The following is a 19,194-nucleotide window of genomic DNA, read 5'->3' as shown; positions in this document are numbered from 1 at the left end:
ATCTGCACTCTTCGGGAGGTGTCCCAAAGAACAAGGCACGTGGGCTCGTCAGCTGTGCTCAAGGCCAGAGCCAATGAAAGCCTTTGCCAAACCACCTGTGAAGGCCTCCTGATATTTTGTAAAGGAAAATTAAGGACCTGCTTGGGAATTACAGAAAAAATGAGCTTCAAATCATCTAGAACGATTCCAGCTCTCAAGGTGAAGAAAGCAGTGATGCAGAGCAGAGAGAGCAGAGCAAGGAGCACTGCCTGGATGCACTGACTGCATCCAAGTCCACATCTATGAATATTCAGACACTACCAGATGGAAAGCAAACATTTGTTGTTCCCTGACAGCATCCATTCAGCAGCTTCCAAAGGACTGAGGCAGGAATAATGAAAGGCCTTTTTGAGGGCAAGAGCTTCTGGGTGTCACAGCACAGGATCACAGCCAGAAGCCTAACCCCAGAGCCTTTTCTTTGTTGTAATCTGCATGGCCAGAGATCCAGACCATGGAGCTATGGGAACACAGGAAGAGGAGAAAGCCCCTTGCAGAAGCTGTGCTGCTCTCTCCAGGCTGGCTAATGGACCATGGGCAGATCTCCCTAGTCACGGGCTTAAGTTAAAGACATTCAGATGGGGACCTTGGGACAGGCACAAAAGCAGCAACAGAGATTGCTGAACAGGGGCCCTGAACCAGCATTCAGGTGTCAACCAGAACTGAAGCCACCTTACGCCACACTCAGTGTCACAGTTCTAATGAAGCCATCACTGAAGCTGGCAAAAGGATCCAGAGTGCCCCCACAATGTGCCCCTTTACCTCCCACATGATGCCCTGAAGTCCAGGCTCTATTCTGGTACCAGCACCCACTCGCACTCCCTGAGTGGCAAGTCAGTGTCTGAGGAGCCAGCAGCACCTTCTGTGGGGTTACTGCTGCTTCCAGAAGGGGCTGAGGGGTGGGAGCCCCTGGCTGCTGCCCAGCCTCACACCTTCATCTCCCTGCTGATGGCTACAGCAGGCTGCCCCGGGGTGGCCCCAGCGTACCCATCGTCCTTCTTGCCCTTGCGCTTCAGCTTGGGGGAGGCCCGAGGGGAGGCCTTGGCCTTCCAGTCCTTCACGGGAAGCCTCTGCGTGGATGCCTTGGCACCAAATCCACCTGAGGTAGAAGCCAAGCTTGTAACTTCATCATCATGGTCACTAGGAAGGAACAGCAGGGGAGAGGACGTCACTTGCAATACCAGAGAGTGCTGGCCTGCACTAAGGGGAGGGGATTCACACCCTGCTCTTCCTTCGCCCACACCACCTTCACCTCCAACAGAGGCCTCTACAGAGCTCCTTGCATCCAGGTCTGCTCAGGTTGAACTCAAGTGCTGCACAAGAAGACTGAAAGAGACTGCGTAAGTGTGACAGCTGGAAGGGGGAACTTCAGCCTAGTCCCTGACTGCAAAGGCCCAAAGTGAAATAAATGACCATTGGATACAAAAGGAAAATACTGCTCAGGTCTTGAATTCATTGGCTTGCTAATGGGATATAGAGCAAAGGCAGAAACAGTTCTTGCTCTATTCTGCCACTTCTGCTTGCAGCTTTCCTCTCTTCTGTGGCCCTGCCAGGGGATCTCTGTTTTGACTCCTGTGTGAAGTAATGGGAAGGAGGTGAACAGTCCCCCTGGAACCATCCAGGGGGTCTGAGGAGTTTGTGTTGTTTATAAATTGTTAATATATTGTACATCTATTGTATAGTTTCCACATACTCATCGCATTTCATGTTTCTAGATTGCAGCTTGCTTGTAAACAGAGGTTCATTTGCTTCCATCCCAAACTGAGCTGGTCTGAGCAATTTACTTTGGGGGTAGTTCCCCAAACTAGTTGGGGGGTAATTTCAACCCACCACAATAAGGGACCACCATGGCTCAGGCAGTGTGGTGGAAGGATCAGCTCTTGCTGCACACACCCAGGGGCACACGAGCCCTGCAGGTGATGCTGACCCAGCAGGGCACCCAAGCACAGCACATCCTTCCAGCTGCACACACAAAGCACTGCATGCAGCAAGCATCATGGGAGTAGAAGAGAAGCAGGCTGAGCCCTGACTGGGGCCCTGCAGCTGCACATCTCAGGCTGAATTTGAGTGTGGGTTATGGATGAACCCTCAGCGGCCCAACAGAGATGAGGCTGCACGCACACAGAACATGTCCATAGAGCTGGAAGGTGACTCATGAGGGAGCAAAGATGCCAAAAGCCAGAAACCAACTCCTGAGATACCCTTGGTACTTCATCTAAGGCACAGTACCTGGCAACTGATCCCTCACTAAGTTTGCACTGGTAATTAAACCAAGCTTGAGCCCTGCTCTTAGGGGCAGCACAGTCAGACTGTTCCCTAGACAGCACACTGGCCAATGCCATCTTGTGATGGAGATGCTGGGCTGCAAGCACACCTGAAGGCAGGAGGCAAAGCAAAGGCATTCACCCCACAAGTGAAGGCTTGCTGGGGACAGAAGCAGATGCACAGCCTGAGCTGAGGCCAGGCAGAGCTAGAGAGGGGGCTGAGCACTCAGGTACCTTTGCTCTGCACTGGCATCCTGGCTGTCATGCTGCAGCAGCTGGTAGCTGTGGCGATGGTAGGAAGAGCTCTTGTGCTTCTCTTCAACCTCATCCCTTGGGCTGGAAGAAGAGAAAAAAAAAATACTGTCATTAAAGCATCTTTCTCATTGAGCAGCTGCTCACTGCACTCCTCATGGCAGACACTGATAAAAGGTCTAAAAGGAACAAACAAAACCCTCACAGTCTATAAATATCTGAGGGGTAAGTGTCAGGTGGAGGGGGCTGATCTCTCTTTGGTGGTCTGCAGTAATAAGACAAGGACCAAGGGATACAAACTGGAACACAGAAGGTTCTACCTCAGCATGAGGAGAAAATTCTTTGGTGTGAGGGTGCTGGAGGCCTGGAGCAGGCTGCCCAGAGAGGTTGTGGAGTCTCCCTCTCTGCAGCTTCCAAACCCACCTGGATGCGTTCCTGTGTGGACTACCCTGGGTAATGCTGCTTTTGGCAGGGGGTTGGACTGGATGATCTCTGGAGGTCCCTTTCAACCTCTAACATTCTGTGATTCTGTGAAGACCCAGAGAGCAGCAAGTGTTCAGAGGCACTGAACACTGGTGGCCCCAAGAAGCAGTTCAGCTTGCTTCAGATGCTAGGAACACAATCGCCCAATAGACATCCATGCAGAACAAGTGAGCCACCACAAACCAGGCAGCACAGCATCTTTGGGTGACCAGCACCATCCTGGGCTTGTGTTCCTTGGGGCAATACTGAGCCACCAGGGCTGTTCAGATCTTTCAAGTGGCTGAGGAGCAGAGGGAAGTGTGCCAGCGTGATGGGTTGGGGCCACCAGACAGAAGAGAATTGCAAAGGCCAATCCAGCCTGAGCTGCAATGTCAGAAGTGACATCTTGAATCCAGAGAGGCCAAATGTGATCCTCTGATATGAGAGGAACTCCAAGACAGTGAGGTTAAGGGCAGAGCAAACGCCTGCAGAGCCTCTGCTCAACAAGCAAACATGCTGCCTAGACACAGCCTCGGTGCCCTCCCCAGAGCCAGCACATCCAAGCCTGACCATTTCCTGAGGCAGCCTCCTCAGGTGTGCAGGCACAGACTGAGGCCTTTCTCTTGGAACTCTGATGAGAGGGAACAGCCCTGGACAGTCTGAGGGCCAGCAGTGACACTGCTAGCCTGCTTGCCCTATTAGAAAGAAAGGATTGTGCAGCCCTGGCCCAGACAGGCTCTGGAGGTGCCAGGTGAATCTTGCTGCTCCCATGCCACTGCCAGCCACGGACACCAGCTCTGGGAGGAACCCTGCTCCACTGGCTCCTGGGAAGCAGGCTGTGTGATGCTGCCGACCCTGCAGGCCTGCTTCAGACAGCCATGGCCATTCACCTTCTGACTTTGCAAGTACTTTGTGATGCCAGCATGGAGCCCAGCCAATAACCCCCAGCCACACCAGGCAGCTGTGTGCCAACCGAATACTTCCAACAGGAGCAGGCAGGAATGTGGCACCCAGGACAGAATTTAGCCTGGAGTGGTTTCATTTCCAGTGTGAAGAAAAGAAATAATGTCCTATCTCAAGTCTCCATTTCCAGGTGGACAGGAAGACAACAAAGCAGACTTTTCACCTCAGAATCACAGAATGGTTTGGGTTGGAAAAGCCCTCCGAGATCATCCTGCCAGTCCAGCCAGCAACCCAATACCACCGTGCCCACTAAACCCCAAGTGGCAGGGCCACAGGTTCTGGAACACCTCCAGGCATGGGGACTCCACCCACCTCCCTGGGCAGCCTGTGCCAATCCCTGACCACTCGTGCAGCAAAGAATTTTTTCCTCATCTCCAACCTAAACCTCCCCTGGCACAATTCCAGGCCATTTCCTCTCCTTCTATCACCTGAGACTAGGGAGAAGAGACCAACCCCCACCTCACTGAAGCCTCCTGTCAGGGAACTGTAGAGGTTGCTGGAGTCCTTCACACAGATCCTTCAGGCTACACAAATTGTTGGAGCTGGCCTGGGAAGTGGAGGACACAGCAGATGCAGAGTAGGCACATGGCAAGGGTCAGTTAGCATCTCCCTGCAGGCCTCCTGCTGAAGGAGGAGCTGCTCTGGTTTGGTGACAAGTTGAGAGCTTCTCAGCAAGCCAGCAGCCAGGCAAGTGCAGGGGAACTGCCTCAGGCAAGAAGTGCTCCATGCCTACCTGCCTGCCACACTGCCCCTGGTGGTGCCTACCCCTCTGCCACGCTGCCCCTGGTGGCACCTACCTGTCTGCCATGCTGCCCCTGGTCTCTCGGGTGATGTCAGGGGCTGCCGGCCACGGCTGTGCCCCCACGCTGTCAGGGGCAGAGCTCTCCTGAGTCAGAGCAGTCTCCAGCAGGGAGGGAGCGCTCAGCCTGTCCACCTCCACGACAGGCATGTCCAGGGCGTGGTGGCCATGCTCGGAGCCGTGCCGGTTCCTGGGGGAGAGCAGGTGCAGGGCGGAGGCGGCGGAGGCCATGCTGTCTGCATGGGGCCCCAGCTCCTCTGCGGGCAGCCCGGCCGGGGCGGCCGCGAAGCTGCGCTGCAGGGTCTCAGAGGCGATCTCGGGGATGTCCTGGGACAGGGCTGTGGAAGCAGAGGAGATGACATCCGGCGAGCGCTCGCGGGTAGGAGAAGCCTGAGGCACCACCAACGGCTCCACCTCCTGCAGCTCCAGGGCCAAAGAGGGGTTTCCCTGTGCAACCTGGACACAAAAATCAAACCAGAACCTTCAAGATCTCGTGCAGACATCTCCAGAGCCTCTGGTACCCTGCACCACCCCCTCTGGAAACAGGACATGGAGGGGCTGGAGCCCAGAGAAAGGCAATGAAGCTGGGAAAGAGCCTTCAACACAAGTCTTATAAGGAGCAGCTGAGGGACCCAGGATGAGCTTCTCAGAGGAGGCTGAGAGAAGACCTCATTGCTCTCTACAGCTCCCCGAAAGAAGACTGCAGTAAGGTGGGGGTTGGGCTCTTCTCCCCAGTAACAAGCAACAGGACAAGAGGAAGTGGCCTCAAGCTGTGCCAGAGGGAGTTCAGATTGGACATCAGGAAAAATGTCTCCCCAGCAAGGGCTGTCAGGCACCGTCCCAGGCTGCCCAGGGAGATGGTGCAGTCCCCATCCCTGGAGGGGTTTAAAAACTGCCTGGCTGCAGCACTGAGGGATCTGGCTCAGTGGTGGTGGCTCAGCAGCAGTGGTGGCAGTGTGAGCTCCAGGCACATGGTTGGACTTGGTGATCTCCAATGTCTCTTCCAACCTCCACAGCCCTGTGGTTCTCTGTGACCCCTGTGTTCCCCAAGACTTGCACTGGGCTCTCAGCTGGGCTAACACAACACTTCAGCCAAAACTGGTTTGAAGACACCTTCCAAACAGAAGGTCACACCAGCTCTGCCTCCCTGCTCTGCTCCCTGCCAGCTTTAACACTGAACATCTCCAGAGCCAACAGCTTATCTCCATTTCAAGCTTTGGTTACAAACTGCTTTGTATCACACCTAGAAAGGAGAATTTAGCAACAGGAAATGATTGTTTCAGACACATGAGGCCAGGAAGGAGGAAGAAACCTCTCCAGGTAGCAGTGTCTGACCACATCCCAGCACCAGCCAGAGGTGGCACTGGTTTTGACAAGCTGTCTGACATGAGGTCAAGTTCCACAGGCACAGGTAAGCCTGGCTGCAGGCCAATGCCAGCAGCTGTGTGTTTCAAAGGGCAGCTGCTGGCCTTGTTCAGATCCACAGAAATCTGATTTACTCTTGTACAGGCCCACAGAGAAAGCCCAGAAAGGAGAAGCATTTGGAGCCTTACTGGAACAGGTGCCTTTGGTGTTAGCTTGTCAGGAAGGCCTGGGATGAGAACGGAATGGCTCCTAGGGCTTGTCTGGAGACTGCTGCTGCTGCTACTCAGTGTGAGGCTGGTGTCCAGCTGCATCTTGGGGCTCACAGTCAAGTCCTCTGATGGCCTGTAGAAAACAGAGACAAGCAAATCATGAAGGACAACCTGACGATACAGATCTGCATCAAATGCTTGAGGAGACAGGAGCGACAGCTTGATGGATGAGCCCAACCCAAGGTTCACTTAGTGAACTTTTCTAGAGTTCTCCAAGCCCTTGCTCCTTCCACTATGGTCAGCCACTCCCTGTTCATTTGCACCTGCATCTCCTAGTCCCCACACAGCCCAGAGAAAGGCCAAGTAGAAACAAAAAGCAGAGGGGTATTGCCATTCCCTCACATTTGAGGTGCCAGTGAAGAGGGACCTGTTACATCTTCAGTTCATACTGTACAAGACACTAGAGCACAGGTCCCTGCTCTTAAAAGGGAAGTTTTGCCTGATGCTGCCCAACCTACTGGGACACCAGTAAGATTCTCCTAGCAGCCCCAGCTAGCCCCTATCCTTGGGATGTCCTTGGTGGCTGCAGTCCTCTTACCTGTAAACAATGGCAGGCCTTTGGGAGAAGCATGGAGAGCAACACCACTGAGGTGCAGCAAGAGAAGTCCCAGGAGACACAACCTAAACACTGCTGTTGGCCCCTTGGATGACAACAGGCAGGCTCCAAGATGCATCAGAGATGCAAACAGTTGCCCCCACAGGGATGCTGGGACTCAGAAGCCATTTCTAGCTCTGATTACAAGCCCTTCTCCTACAGGGCCCAGCACAGCCCTGTGCCACCCTAAGGGACCTCCTCAGCTGTGCTGGTTTCACCCCACACCCACGTACCTGGGCATGGAGGAGTCGGTGATAGAGGTGCTGCTGATGGCTGTGACCGCAGTCAGGGAGCTGACACTGCTGCCTGGGGACACGGCAAGCTGCAAGGAGGCACAGGGTGAGAGAGGAGCCCAGCAGGGAGCAGCAGCTGGGAACACTGCCCCATGACTCCTAAGGAGTCTCCTGGTGAACAGGGACTAGAAGAAAACCATAGGTGGAGGTGGACTGCTGGGGTGCTCAGGCACTGGACAAAGAAGAGCCCGAACACAAGTCCCAGCAGGTTGGGATTGGAAGGGACCTCTGGAGATCACCCAGTCCAATCCCCTGCTCAAACAGGGCACCACAGCAGCTTGCCCAGGAGCACAATGGCATGGGGGGTTTGGAAGCTCTGCAGAGAAGGAGACTCCACAACCTCTCTGGGCAGCCTGTTCCAGGCCTCCAGCACCCTCACACCAAACAACTTTCTCCTCCTGCTCAGGTAGAACCTCCTGGGTTCCAGTTTGTACCCTCTGCCCCTTGGCCTGTCCCTGGGCACCACTGAGCAGAGTCTGGCCCCAGCCTCTTGTCCCCGACATGTCCTCTCAGCCTTTGCTCCTCACAGAGATGCTCCAGACCCCTCAGCAGCTTTGGAGCCTCTGCTGAACTTTATTCAGCAGTTCCCTGTCTCTCTTGAACTGGGGAGCCCCGAACCGGAGCCAGGACTCTAGGTGCAGACTCACCAGAGCAGAGGACAGGGGCAGGACACATCCTCATCACAGGATCCCACCTTTCCCACCCTTGCGAGTGTTACCCACTTCTGTTTTTTTCAGGTAGGTAGTGATGATGCAGCAGTGAGAAGCTCACAATCAACTAAAAGAGACTTCAGGACAATGGATGAGGGAACACTTAGGGAGAGCCACGAGGTCAATTCATGGTTTTGGGACTGGTGTCATCAACAGGGGTTTGGATTTTACGATCCCAGCACAGTTTACAGGGCATGAGAGCTGCAAGCAGCCAATGGGATGCACCTGTCCCAGAGGGGGAAAAGGATTCCAGGGCAGGAGTTGGCAGGGCTCATTGACAGGGCTTTAAACTAGATTGGAAGGGGTTGTTCATGTCCTGCTTGCCTGTGACAAACCTTGGGGCAGCTCACCAGAGGCAGAGGCATGGATGCTGGCAAGGGCTCTCAACTTGTTGCCCTGAGGCAAGCCAAGGACGAGGCACTGGGATACCCCAAGGGAGTCAAGGGAGATTCAGCTCAGAGGGTGCCAAGGCCAGCCCAGCTGAAGTGCCTCTGTGCTAATGCACACAGCTGGGGCAGCAAACAGGACGAGTTAAGGGCACTGTGCTGCTGGGATGCTATGATACAGTGACTGTGACTGACACTTGGTGGGGTGATTCCCATGACTGGAATGTAGGGATGGATGGGTACAAGCTCTTTAGGAAGGACAGGCAGGGGAGGAGGAGAGAAGATGTTGTTCTTTGTATCAGCGAGCAGCTGGAATCAGTGGAGCTCCACTAGGGAAGGTTGGTGAGCTGGTTGAGAGTGTATGAGTTAAAATGAAAGGCAAGACAGGGGAAGGAGATGTTACTGTAGGGGTCTGCTACAGGCCACCTGACCAGCAGAGCCAAGCAGACGAGGCCCTCCACAGGCAAATAGAAGTGGCTTCATGTGCACAAGCCCTGGTCCTCATGAGTGACTTCAACCACCCTGACATCTGCTGGAGGGACAGCACAGCAAGGCACCAGCAATCCAGGATGTTCCTGGAATAATTCCAGGATGTTCCTGGATTGCTTAGATGACAACTTCCTCCTCCAAATGGTAGAGGAACCAACAAGAAAAGTGCTGTGCTGGACCTTGTTCTCACCAATAAGGAAGGGCTGGTGGCAAATGTGAGGCTCAGAGACAGCCTTGGCTGCAGTGACCATGAAGCAGTTGAATTTAAGATCCTCGGGGCAGCCAGGAGGATGTATCCCAAGCTTACAACCCTGGACTTCAGGTGTGCAGACTTTGATCACTTCAGGGATCTGCTGGCCAAAGTGTCATGGGACAAAGCCCTAGAGGGAAGAGGGGCCCAGGACAGCTGGGCAGTATTCAAGGACCACCTCCTCTGTGTCCAGGAGCAATGCATACCAACAAAGAGAAATGCTAGGAGGCCTGCCTGGATGAGCAAGAAGCTGCTGGACACACTATCACTTAAAAGGAAACTCTACAAGGAGTGGAGGAAAGGACAGCTGGAATGGGGGCAGGTAAGGAAGCTGCCTGAGCAGCAAGAGACCTGCTTAGGAAAAGCTAAAGCTCAGTTATAATTCAATCTAGCCAGGGGAACAGCAAACATTCCTATAGGTATATTCATGGTAAAAAAGCCTGGGGAAGGTGTGGGCCCCTCACAAAGGAAACAGGGGAGCTGGTAAAAAGTGCCATGGAGAAGGCTGAGGTTCTCAATGACTTCTTTACCTCAGTCTTCACTGGCAAGGGCTCCAGGCATACTCCCAGAATAATGGAAGACAATGTCAGGGACTGGCAGAAGGAACTGCCCATGGTGAGTGAAGATCAGGTTCGTGGCCACCTGAAGAACCTGAAAGTGTTCAAGTCCATGGGGCCCAATGAGATACACCCACAGGTGCTGAGAGATCTGGGGAGGAGGTTGCTGAACCCCTCTCTATTATATTCCAAAAGTCCTGGCAGTCAGGGGAGGTCCCCACTGACTGGAAAAGGGCAAACATTACTCCCATTTTCAACAACGGAAAGAAGGATAACCCAGAGGACTATAGGCCAGGCAGTCTCACCTCTGTGCCTGGTAAGATTATGGAGCAGATCCTCCTGGAGGCACTGCTGAGGCAGAAGAATAGTGAAGAGGTGATTGGGTGCAACCAGCACAGCTGCACCAAGGACAAATCCTGCCTGACAAACCTGGTGGCCTTCTATGACAAGGTCACAACATTAATAGATGAAGGTCAAGCAACTGACATCACTGACATCATTGACTTGGACCTGAGCAAAGCCTTCGACACTGCCACACCACAGCCTGGTCTCCAAGCTGGTGCAGTCTGGGTTCCATGGATGGAGCATTCAGTGGATGAAGAACTGGCTTGATGGGTGCACCCAAAGAGTGGCTGTCAATGGGTCCATGGCTAAGTGGAGGCCAGGGCCTTAGGGATCAGTCCTGGGACCAGTCTCGTTCAACATCTTTGTTGGTGCCATGGACAGTGGCATTGAGTGCACCCTCAGCAAAGTTTGCTGATGACACCAAGCTGTGTGGTGCAGCAGAAGGGATCCATCCAGAGGGACCTGCACAGGCTGCAGAGCTGGGCCCATGACAACCTCAGGAGGTTCAACAAGACCAAGAGCAAGGTCATGCAGCTGGGTCAGGGCAATCCCAAGCAGCAATATAGGCTGGGCAGGGACTGGCTTGAGAGCAGCCCTGAAGAAAAGGCCTTTGGAGGTGCTGGTGGATGAGAAGCTCAACATGAGCCAGCAGTCAGCACTTGCAGTCCAGAGAGCCAATCACATCCTGGGCTGCATCAAGAGAAGCACAGCCAGCAGGTTGAGGGAGGTGAATCTCCCCCTCTACTCCACTCGGGTGAGACCCCATCTGGAGTACTGCAGTTCTGGAGCTCCTACTACAAGAAAGAAATGGAGGTGCTGGAAGGTGTCCAGAGAAGGGCCAGAAGGATGAGCAGAGGGCTGGAGCTGCTCTGCTCTGAGGACAGACTGAGAGTTGGAGCTGTTCAGTCTGGAGAAGAGAAGGCTCACAGAAGACCTTCTTGTGGCCTTTCAGGAAAAAATTCTTCCCCATGAGGGTGGTGAGAGACTGGCACAGGTTGCCCAGGGAGGTGGTGGAAGCCTCATCTCTGGTGGTTTTTAAGGCCAGGCTGCATGTGACTCAGGACAACCTGATCTAGTGTGAGGTGTCCCTGCCCATGGCAGGGGGGTTGGAACTGGATGAGCATTGAGGTCCCTTCCAACCCTAACAATTAAAGAAAGAAAAAAAAAAAAAAAGGGCCAGAACTTTGTATTGAGCAGTTGCTCTCCCAAAGCAAAGTGACATTCTGCAGAGCTCTGCAGCTGGTCCCCATTTTGCTCTTTGAGCTGGACTGGTCTTGTCAAAGTCTGCTGCCACTAGTGAGGCCAGAGTCAGGTCAGGCTTCAAGTCCTGCACTGCAGACAGATGAAAGCAGAATGCTCCAATGCACAATACAGAGGCCTTGCTCCTCTAGCAGCTGGCCAGCAGTGAAGAGCACAAGGGGATATGTTAGCCCCCACTGCTGCTTCTGGCAAGAAACACCTACAGAGACCAGGTCAGCAATGGCCAGTGTGTGCCCAGGTGGCCAAGAAGACCACCTGCATCTGGGCCTGGATCAGCAACAGTGTGGAAGGCAGGGATTGTGCCCCTGGAATGGGCAATGGTGAGGTCAGAAAAACCCCACTGGGCTGCTGGATTGATTTGGTCCAGAGGAGGCCACAAAGATGATCAGAGGGCTGGAGAACCTCTGCTATGGAGATAAGCTGGGAGAATTGGGGCTGTTGAGCCTGGAGAAGAGAAGGCTCCAGGGAGACCTTAGAGCTGCATTTCAGTATCTGCAGGGGACCTCCAGGAAGGCTGAGCAGGAATAGGCAGGAAGGCCTATTCAGAAGGGCCTGTGGGGATAGGCCCAGGGGCAATGGTTTCAAACTGGAGCAGGACAGTTAGGTTGGACAGCAAGGAGGAAGTTCTGCACCGTGAGGGTGGGGAGACACTAGAATACTGCTGCCTGCAGGGGGGTTGGACAAGATGCCCTCTGAGGGTTGGGGACAGACTTTTGAGCAGGGCCTGCTGTGACTGGACAAGGTGGGGATGGATTACATTCAAAAAGGGAGACTGAGAGTGGAGACAAGGGACAGGTGACACTAAGGGTGGGGAAAGCCTGGCACAGGTTGCCCAGAGAGGTGGAAGCTGCCCCATGGCTGGCACCAGTGCAGGACAGGTTGTCTGGGGCTGTAAGCAACCTGCTCTGGCTGCAGATGTCCCTGCTGGCTGCAGTGAGGGTGGACTAGATGAGCTTGAAAGGTCCCTTCCAACCCAAACCAGTCTGAGTCTGTGATTTAGCACATCCATATTTCCACACAACAGCTCCAACCAGCAGTCTTGCAGCTGAATCCAGGGCTCACAACACAAGTATGGGCCAGCTCAGCCTTTCAGATACACCAGCAGGTCTCTAGGTCTCTACTCAGCATGCAGAGAGCTTCCTCTGTGCTCTGCACTCAGCTAGCACAGCCCACCAGAGTCAGCACTGCCTAGGACAATTCCCAAAGGAATCAAAATCCAGACCCACCCCTCACAGCCCAGCAGTAACAGTGCTGCTCTCTGTTACCTGCTGAAGAGATGCACTTGGTGTCATGAATGCATCTGGAGTCATCAGCTTTGGTTTGGCATCATTTGAGAGGGACAGGAAGTCTGCCAGGACAGGCAGGTCTGCAATTCGCCGCAGGTCTGGCTGGGAGCCATGCACAGATCCCCTCTCAGATCCCAGCCCTTCCGTGCTGAGATCAGCCATGTGGTCTGGAAAGGCTTCAAGGGAGAAACACAAAGCAGTTTAGAGCCCCCAAGAGCCAAAGCTTTAACTCCACCAAGCAGGGACTTGTGCTATGGGACAAGCACAAGCCCTGCAACCTCCCAGCCAGAGCAAACCCCAGCATGCTAGAGTGGCTCTTGTCAGGCTTGGATAACAGATCCAAGCTTCCCTTCTTCCCTAAACACAAGGCCACCTCCCAGAGTGCTGAACGAGCTGCTGCAGCTCCCTCCACACAGCCCAGTCCCCTCCACTCCCCAAGCTCTGCTGTCTCTCCCCACAGCAAGGCACAAGTCACATTTCTCACACACATCACCCAGAGCAGTGCCCTTGAGCCTGCTCCTGGCCTCGTGTCCCCCCACACTCACTCCAGGCCTCCATCAGGTCCCACATCAGAGCCCTTCAGGGAATGACACCATAGGGGCACCCTCAACTGCCCTCCTGCCTCCCCCTGCCCTTTAAGGGCCCAGCAAGCCAATGTGCCACACAGGCTCACCAAAGTCTTCCTGAGAGCCATGAGCAGGAATGGATGCACCCAGGTCAGGGCTGTGAAGAGGCTGGAATCTGATCTGCACATCCTGCAAGGCCCTGAGAGATAACAAACAGCAGCTGATTATTTACAAATCACCAATTCCAAGGCTTAGAAGATTTCTCTTCCCCAAACTGATTCCCTTTAGGTCCCTGCCTGTGACACAAGCAGCAGAAGCTGATCTTCACCCAGCTGTGTCACCCACTTCTGGTGCCCAGGGCATCACAGAGATGGCTTCCAGCACAGCTCCTGAGTCACCTCTGGTGACAAAAAAAACCCAGCTCAGCCCAGCACCATGCAGGGCTTCTTCCCTGGCAGGGCCACACTGAACACTCACAGCTGGAAGTTTCTAAGGGTCTGAGCAGGTTTTTTTAGGAGCAAAGGGAGTTGGTGTGAAGTAGGACAGGTGGGTGCAGCACTGGGACACTCCAGCCAGCTGCCCACGGGAGCTGCTGCCCATACTCACTTGGTGTGCACACAGAAGAGTTTTATCAGCACGCCTGCTGCTGATTCAACAGCCCCAGCTCCCTGAGCTCCTTCTGCAAGGGAGACAAGAGGAAAACATGAAGTTGAATGGGAACTGCAGGCAAAGTACTAGAAAACGTCACAGGAAATGACCCAGCATGACACAGCTTCATCACTGCTTTTCTTCAGAGCTGGACTGACCTCATTAAGGGAAAGTGTATCCCCTGCTCCCTTTGCTTCTCAACAAGGGGGTGATCACTTTTGTCCTAATCCAGCCACAGTAGCCTCAGTGAGGAGAAAAGAGACAGCTCATGGGGCAAGGAGGGAGCAGGTGAGGTGTGAAGCTGCCAGCCACTTCTGGCTGCTGAAGCCAGATGTGTTTTAAGACAGACACCTGAGCTTCCATCACACACAACTTCAGCCTAGGGCTCAAGCCCCTTTCTGGCTGTAAAAACAATGAAGAGCTCAGCGAGGACCTCCCAAGACAGCACTGACAGCATCCACCCAACACCTGCATCAGGCTCACTGCTGAGAGAGCATCCTGGCCTAGATCAGCAATGGTGTGTCCAGCAGCACTAGGGCAGGGATTGTGTCCCTGGACTGGGCACTGGTGAGGCCACTTCTTGAGCACTGGGTGCAGTTTTTGGCCCCCTCACTCCAAAAAGGACATTGAGAGGCTGGAGCAGGTTCACAGACGGGCAACAGGAAGGCAGGAGGTCAGGAGTGAGGCCAGGACCCCACCTTTCCTCTCAGCCCAGGCTGCTTGCTGTGCTCACACCTGCCACAGCTCAGTGGTGCCAGGCAAAAGCAGCCTGCTGGCTTCTCAGACCATGTGCTCAGCCCCCTGATGTTTGCTCTCACAAGCAGTAACAGGGACACAACCTGTCCCAGTTTTTCCAGGAAGCCCTGCTCTCCTGGGAGCTCTTCCAAGGACCCTTGTCCTCCCTGTGCTGGAGTGAGACTCAGCCCTACGCTGCCCAGGGAAGCTGTCCCCTGCACCCTGCTGGGGGCAATGACACCAGCACAGCACCGAGCAGCTCATCTTGGGCCTTTGTCAGTGTCACCTGCACTCACTGCAGCCCACACAGCCCTGGAAGGCTTCTTCACAACAGACACATCTCAGTGGAGTCTCTGGTGAGGAGCAAGGGCTTCAAGTCTGGGTTGGGAGGTCCAGGCTGGATGTCAGGAGTATTTTCCTTAGGAAGAACCCTGGGACAGCGCACAGCCAGAGGGGTCATGTCTGAAGGTCTTCAAGAAGCAACTAGGTGACACCATGGGTGAGCTGATCTGCCACTACCAAGAATCCTGCTTCAAGCAGGAGGTTAGATCCCCTGGAGGTCCCCTGTCACCAGTTGTGCTGCGCTTCCTGCAGTGCTGCAGCTGCATGAGATACATTTCCTGCAGCTGAGTGACAGAATCACAAAGGTTGCAAAAGGCCTTCAGGATCAGCAGGTTCAGCCTCTAACCCAGCACTGCCAGGTCACCACTAACCCATGGCCCTTCAGCACCACATCCCCATGGCTTTGAAACCCCTCTAGGGATGGGGACTCCAGCACCACCAGGGAAGCCTGGGCCAGGCCTTGACAACCCTCAAGGGGAAAAAAAAAATAAAATAAAATAAAATAAAAAAAATATATATATTGTTCCTCATGGCCAACCTAAGCCTCCTGGGGGCAAACTGAGACCATTTCCTCTTGTCCCATCACTTGTTACTAGGGAGAAAAGACCAACCTTTCATGAGAAAACCAGAACCAGCCAGGAAAGACATCCTGGTCTCCCAGCAGGCCAATTGTCTTTGCCACCTACCCACACTCAGGTTGTCATTTTCCTCTTCTGCTGGGAGTACTTCAGTGTGCCTCAGCCGACAGCGGCTCACGGCCTGGATGCCAAAGCTTAGAACTGGGTTGGTGAGGAGGAACTCTGAGATGGAGCTGAAGTAAGCTTTGCCTTCCTCTTGATTCTGCATCAGCTCCATTACATACAAGACCTGACAGAAGCAAACACAGCAGGTCACTGGTTGTCAGAGCAGGGCCTTGGGTGTGGGCTGCAGCAGAGCCCAGCAGCTGCAGCAGAGCCCAGCAGCTGCAGCAGATTTGGAGCAATGGGAATTACACAAGGAAGAATGCCAGGGCCATGTACATTTGAACCAGAACATGCCTGGGAGTCTTAGGAAGCACACTCCTGAGCCAGTGCTGATCAGGAACTGAATCCTACTGCACCAGACACAGGTTCCTCCAAATGAGAGCTTCACTTTAGCCTGAGAAGCCACCCTTAAGGCTCCCCAGAGTCAGTCAGCTGCAGTGTTACCATGTTTCACCTTACAGTGAGAGAGCTGAGGCCAGTCAGTGCATGTTTAGCCATACTCCTGGGCAGCAGAGCAGACACACAGAAGGCCATTTCTACCCCCAGTGCCCACACAGCCAGCAGGACAATGCAGCACCTACTTTTCTCTGCACATCGCTCAGGATCAGGTATTCAGCAGAGAGATCCAGGCAGACTTTCAGGCTGGGAAGAATGCTCATGGAGCTGAAGATGTCAGGAGAAAAGCTAGAGCCACAAAGCAGAGGAGTGAAGGTTAGTGCAACCACAGCAACTGCTGTAAGACTGCACTGCTTCAAACACCCCAACACCTTCAGGGGGTCACAGAGCCATCTAATTTGGGCTAGATGATCTGCAGAGAAGCCTTCCAACCCCTCACCATCCTGTGAGTCTGTGGAGTTTAGCAGAGAGTCCTAGAATAGGTTGGGCTAGAAAGGACCTTAAAGATCATCCAGTGCCAAACCCCTACCATGGGCAGGGACACCTCCCACCATCCAGCCTGGCCTTCAATACCTCCAGGCAGGGGGCAGCCACAGCCTCCCTGGCCAACCTGTGCCAGTCTCTCCCCACCCTCACTGACAACAATTTCTTCCTCCTTTCCACTCTCAGTCTCCCCTCTCCCAACTCAAAGCCATTGTCCCTCGTCCTGGCATTCCCAGCCCTTGGCCAAAGTCCCTCCCCAGCCCTCTTGGAGCCCCTTCAGGTGCTGGAAGGCTGCTCTGAGGTTTCCCTGGAGCCTTCTCTTCTCCAGGCTGAATAGTTTACAGCCATGGCACAATGCAACCACCAACCAGAATAAAAACATCACTGAAGAAATCAGTGCTGACTTCAGCTGACAGACTTCATCCAGCAGGTCAGGGCAGGATCTAGCTCCTGACTATTCAATTGCAAGATGACAGCTTGGTGCTGCTGAGCACATTCCACATGGACAGGAAGACAAGAGCCCATGCTACAGACTGACACCCAGAAACTCTCCAGACCAAAACAACCCTTCTCCAAGTTTTGGATCTGCTGTGGAATGAGGTGGTCAAAGCAGCACTGAGTTGCAGGACAGATTCTTCTCACTTCAAGAGAGCAATTCCAAGCTGACCTTAAGCATAACCAGAGGCCACAGGTCCCCAGCAGAAAGGGGAACTGAGGGAACAGGAGCAAGGGGAGGGCTGCCCTCAGGCAGAGCTTGAGCTGCTGGGCCTAAGTACAGGGAAGCATTGGAGACAAGGACCTGGGGGTGCTGATGGACAACAGGGTGACCACTGAGCCAGCAATGTACCTCAATGGCTAAGAGGGCCAAGGGCATCCTGGGGTGCACCAAGAGGAGTGTGGCCAGCAGGTCAAGGGAGGTTCTTCTGCCCCTCTGCTCTGCCCTGGTGAGGCCACAGCTGGAGTCGTGGCTCCTGTTCTGGGCTCCCTGGTTCAAGAAGGACAGGGACTTGCTGGAGATAGTGCAGCAAAGGGCTACAGAGCTACTGAGGGGCCTGGAACATCTCTGTGGTGAGGAAAGGCTGAGGGACTTGAGGCTGTTTAGTCTGGAGAAGAGCAGCCTAAGCAGGAATCTGATCAATGCTGATCAATACTCACAGGGTGGGTGAGAAGAGGATGGGACCAGGCTTTGTTCAGTGGTGCCCAGTGACAGGACAAGGGGTAGGGGGGCAAACTGGAACATCAGAAGTTCCATCTGAACATGAGGAGGAACTTCTGTAACTGAAGGCTTCTGGAGCCCTAGAGCAGGCTGCCCAGAGAGGTTGTGGAGTCTCCATCTCTGGAGACTTTCAAACCCCACCTGGATTCATTCCTGTGTGACCTGCCCTGGGTGATGCTGCTTTGGCAGGGGAGGTGGACTCAATCTCCAGAGGTCCTTCCCAGCCCCTCTCATTCTGCGATGTGGCTCAGCAAATGAGCCTTGTGCAACTGCTTCAGCTCTGTCAACACAGCAGCTCCTCACCATTGGTGTACAAAAAGGCAGCAAGAGGGAAAGACCCCAGGTTGGTTAGGGAGCACCTGGTCTTGTGAGAGAAGAAAGCATTCAAGGTGTGCCATCTGGAATGCTCTCCTTGTGCTACACTGTGCTCTACAACCAAAGTGATACCAACAGGGCTTGCAAACATCAAAGAGACTGCATAAGGATCAACCTCAGCCTTGCCAAAGCTTGACCTCCCAGCCCGTCACAGCCCTGAGAGCTTTCAACAGCAAGGCCTAGAGCAGACTGGGCTGGAGATCAGGGATCACCTCTGCAAAGGGTACCTGGAAAGTGAGAGCTTGGCTCCAAGGAAACCACAAACTGGACTGGGTGGGAAGAGACCTTGCAAAGCCAATCAGTCAAACCCCCTGCAGCCAGAGCAGGTTGCTCACAGCCACAACCAACCTGACCTGCAGTGGTGTCAGCCAGGGGGCAGCTCCCACCTCTCTGGGCAGCCTGGGCCAGGCTCTCCCCACCCTCAAGGTCACACATTTCTCCCTTCTCTCCACTCTCAATCTCCCTCTTTCAGTTCAGACCATCACCCCTTGGCCTGTCTCAACAGGCCCTGCTCCAAACTCTGTCCCCAGCTTTCTCAGAGTCCCTTCCAGCACTGCAAGGCCACCAGAAGGTGTCCCTGCAGCCTTCTCCTCTCCAGGCTGCCCAAGCCCAACTCTCTCAGCCTGGCCTCACAGCAGAGGGCTTCCAGCCCTGCCAGCATTGCTGTGGCCTCCTCTGGCCCCACTCTAACTTCTTCCAACATCCCTCTTGTGCTGAGGGCTAACCCCAACCCCTCAGGAGAGTCAGCACACCAACACCTACCGGACAGTCTGAAGGCAGGTCCAAGACACTGTGCACCACATCTTCAATTCTCTGTTCTGATCTGCTCCTGTGATGAGGAATCTCCAGAAAGGAACCCTGTAGACAGAAGAGAATCAGGTTTTCTTCAAGATCTGGTCCTTCCCATAAGGACATTACACAGAAGATGCTCTCACAATCTGCCCACAGCTCATTTTGCTCAAATGTGTCTTAAGTTGTCAGAAGTTCTCTGCTTGCATGGCTGCAAGACTGCAGCTCTCCAGAACTTCAAGGCCACAAATGACTGAAGAGTTAATACAAATGTTCATAAAAAGGGAAAAAAAACCCCAAACTATTTTTTAAATCATCTG

At 53.9% G+C, this 19,194-nt stretch overlaps 1 protein-coding gene across 1 annotated transcript in view; it reads right to left on the bottom strand.

The window, feature by feature from the left end:
• Positions 1-19,194, bottom strand: part of EDC4 (enhancer of mRNA decapping 4) — a 46,623-nt gene that overhangs the window by 11,645 nt on the left and 15,784 nt on the right. Inside the window, exons 10-21 of the mRNA XM_054397175.1 lie at positions 18,848-18,943; positions 16,197-16,299; positions 15,559-15,739; positions 13,754-13,826; positions 13,255-13,346; positions 12,551-12,757; positions 10,895-10,933; positions 7,239-7,311; positions 6,330-6,483; positions 4,775-5,232; positions 2,535-2,636; positions 1,024-1,176 (exon numbers count right to left, since the gene is read on the bottom strand). Of these exons, the coding sequence (XP_054253150.1) occupies positions 1,024-1,176; positions 2,535-2,636; positions 4,775-5,232; positions 6,330-6,483; positions 7,239-7,311; positions 10,895-10,933; positions 12,551-12,757; positions 13,255-13,346; positions 13,754-13,826; positions 15,559-15,739; positions 16,197-16,299; positions 18,848-18,943 (1,731 nt within the window). The remainder of the gene's footprint in view (positions 1-1,023; positions 1,177-2,534; positions 2,637-4,774; positions 5,233-6,329; positions 6,484-7,238; positions 7,312-10,894; positions 10,934-12,550; positions 12,758-13,254; positions 13,347-13,753; positions 13,827-15,558; positions 15,740-16,196; positions 16,300-18,847; positions 18,944-19,194) is intronic.

This window comes from Indicator indicator, chromosome 42 (genome assembly GCF_027791375.1).
Source record: "Indicator indicator isolate 239-I01 chromosome 42, UM_Iind_1.1, whole genome shotgun sequence".
NCBI lineage: Eukaryota > Metazoa > Chordata > Aves > Piciformes > Indicatoridae > Indicator > Indicator indicator.
This window is presented reverse-complemented; position numbering and strand designations above follow the sequence as displayed.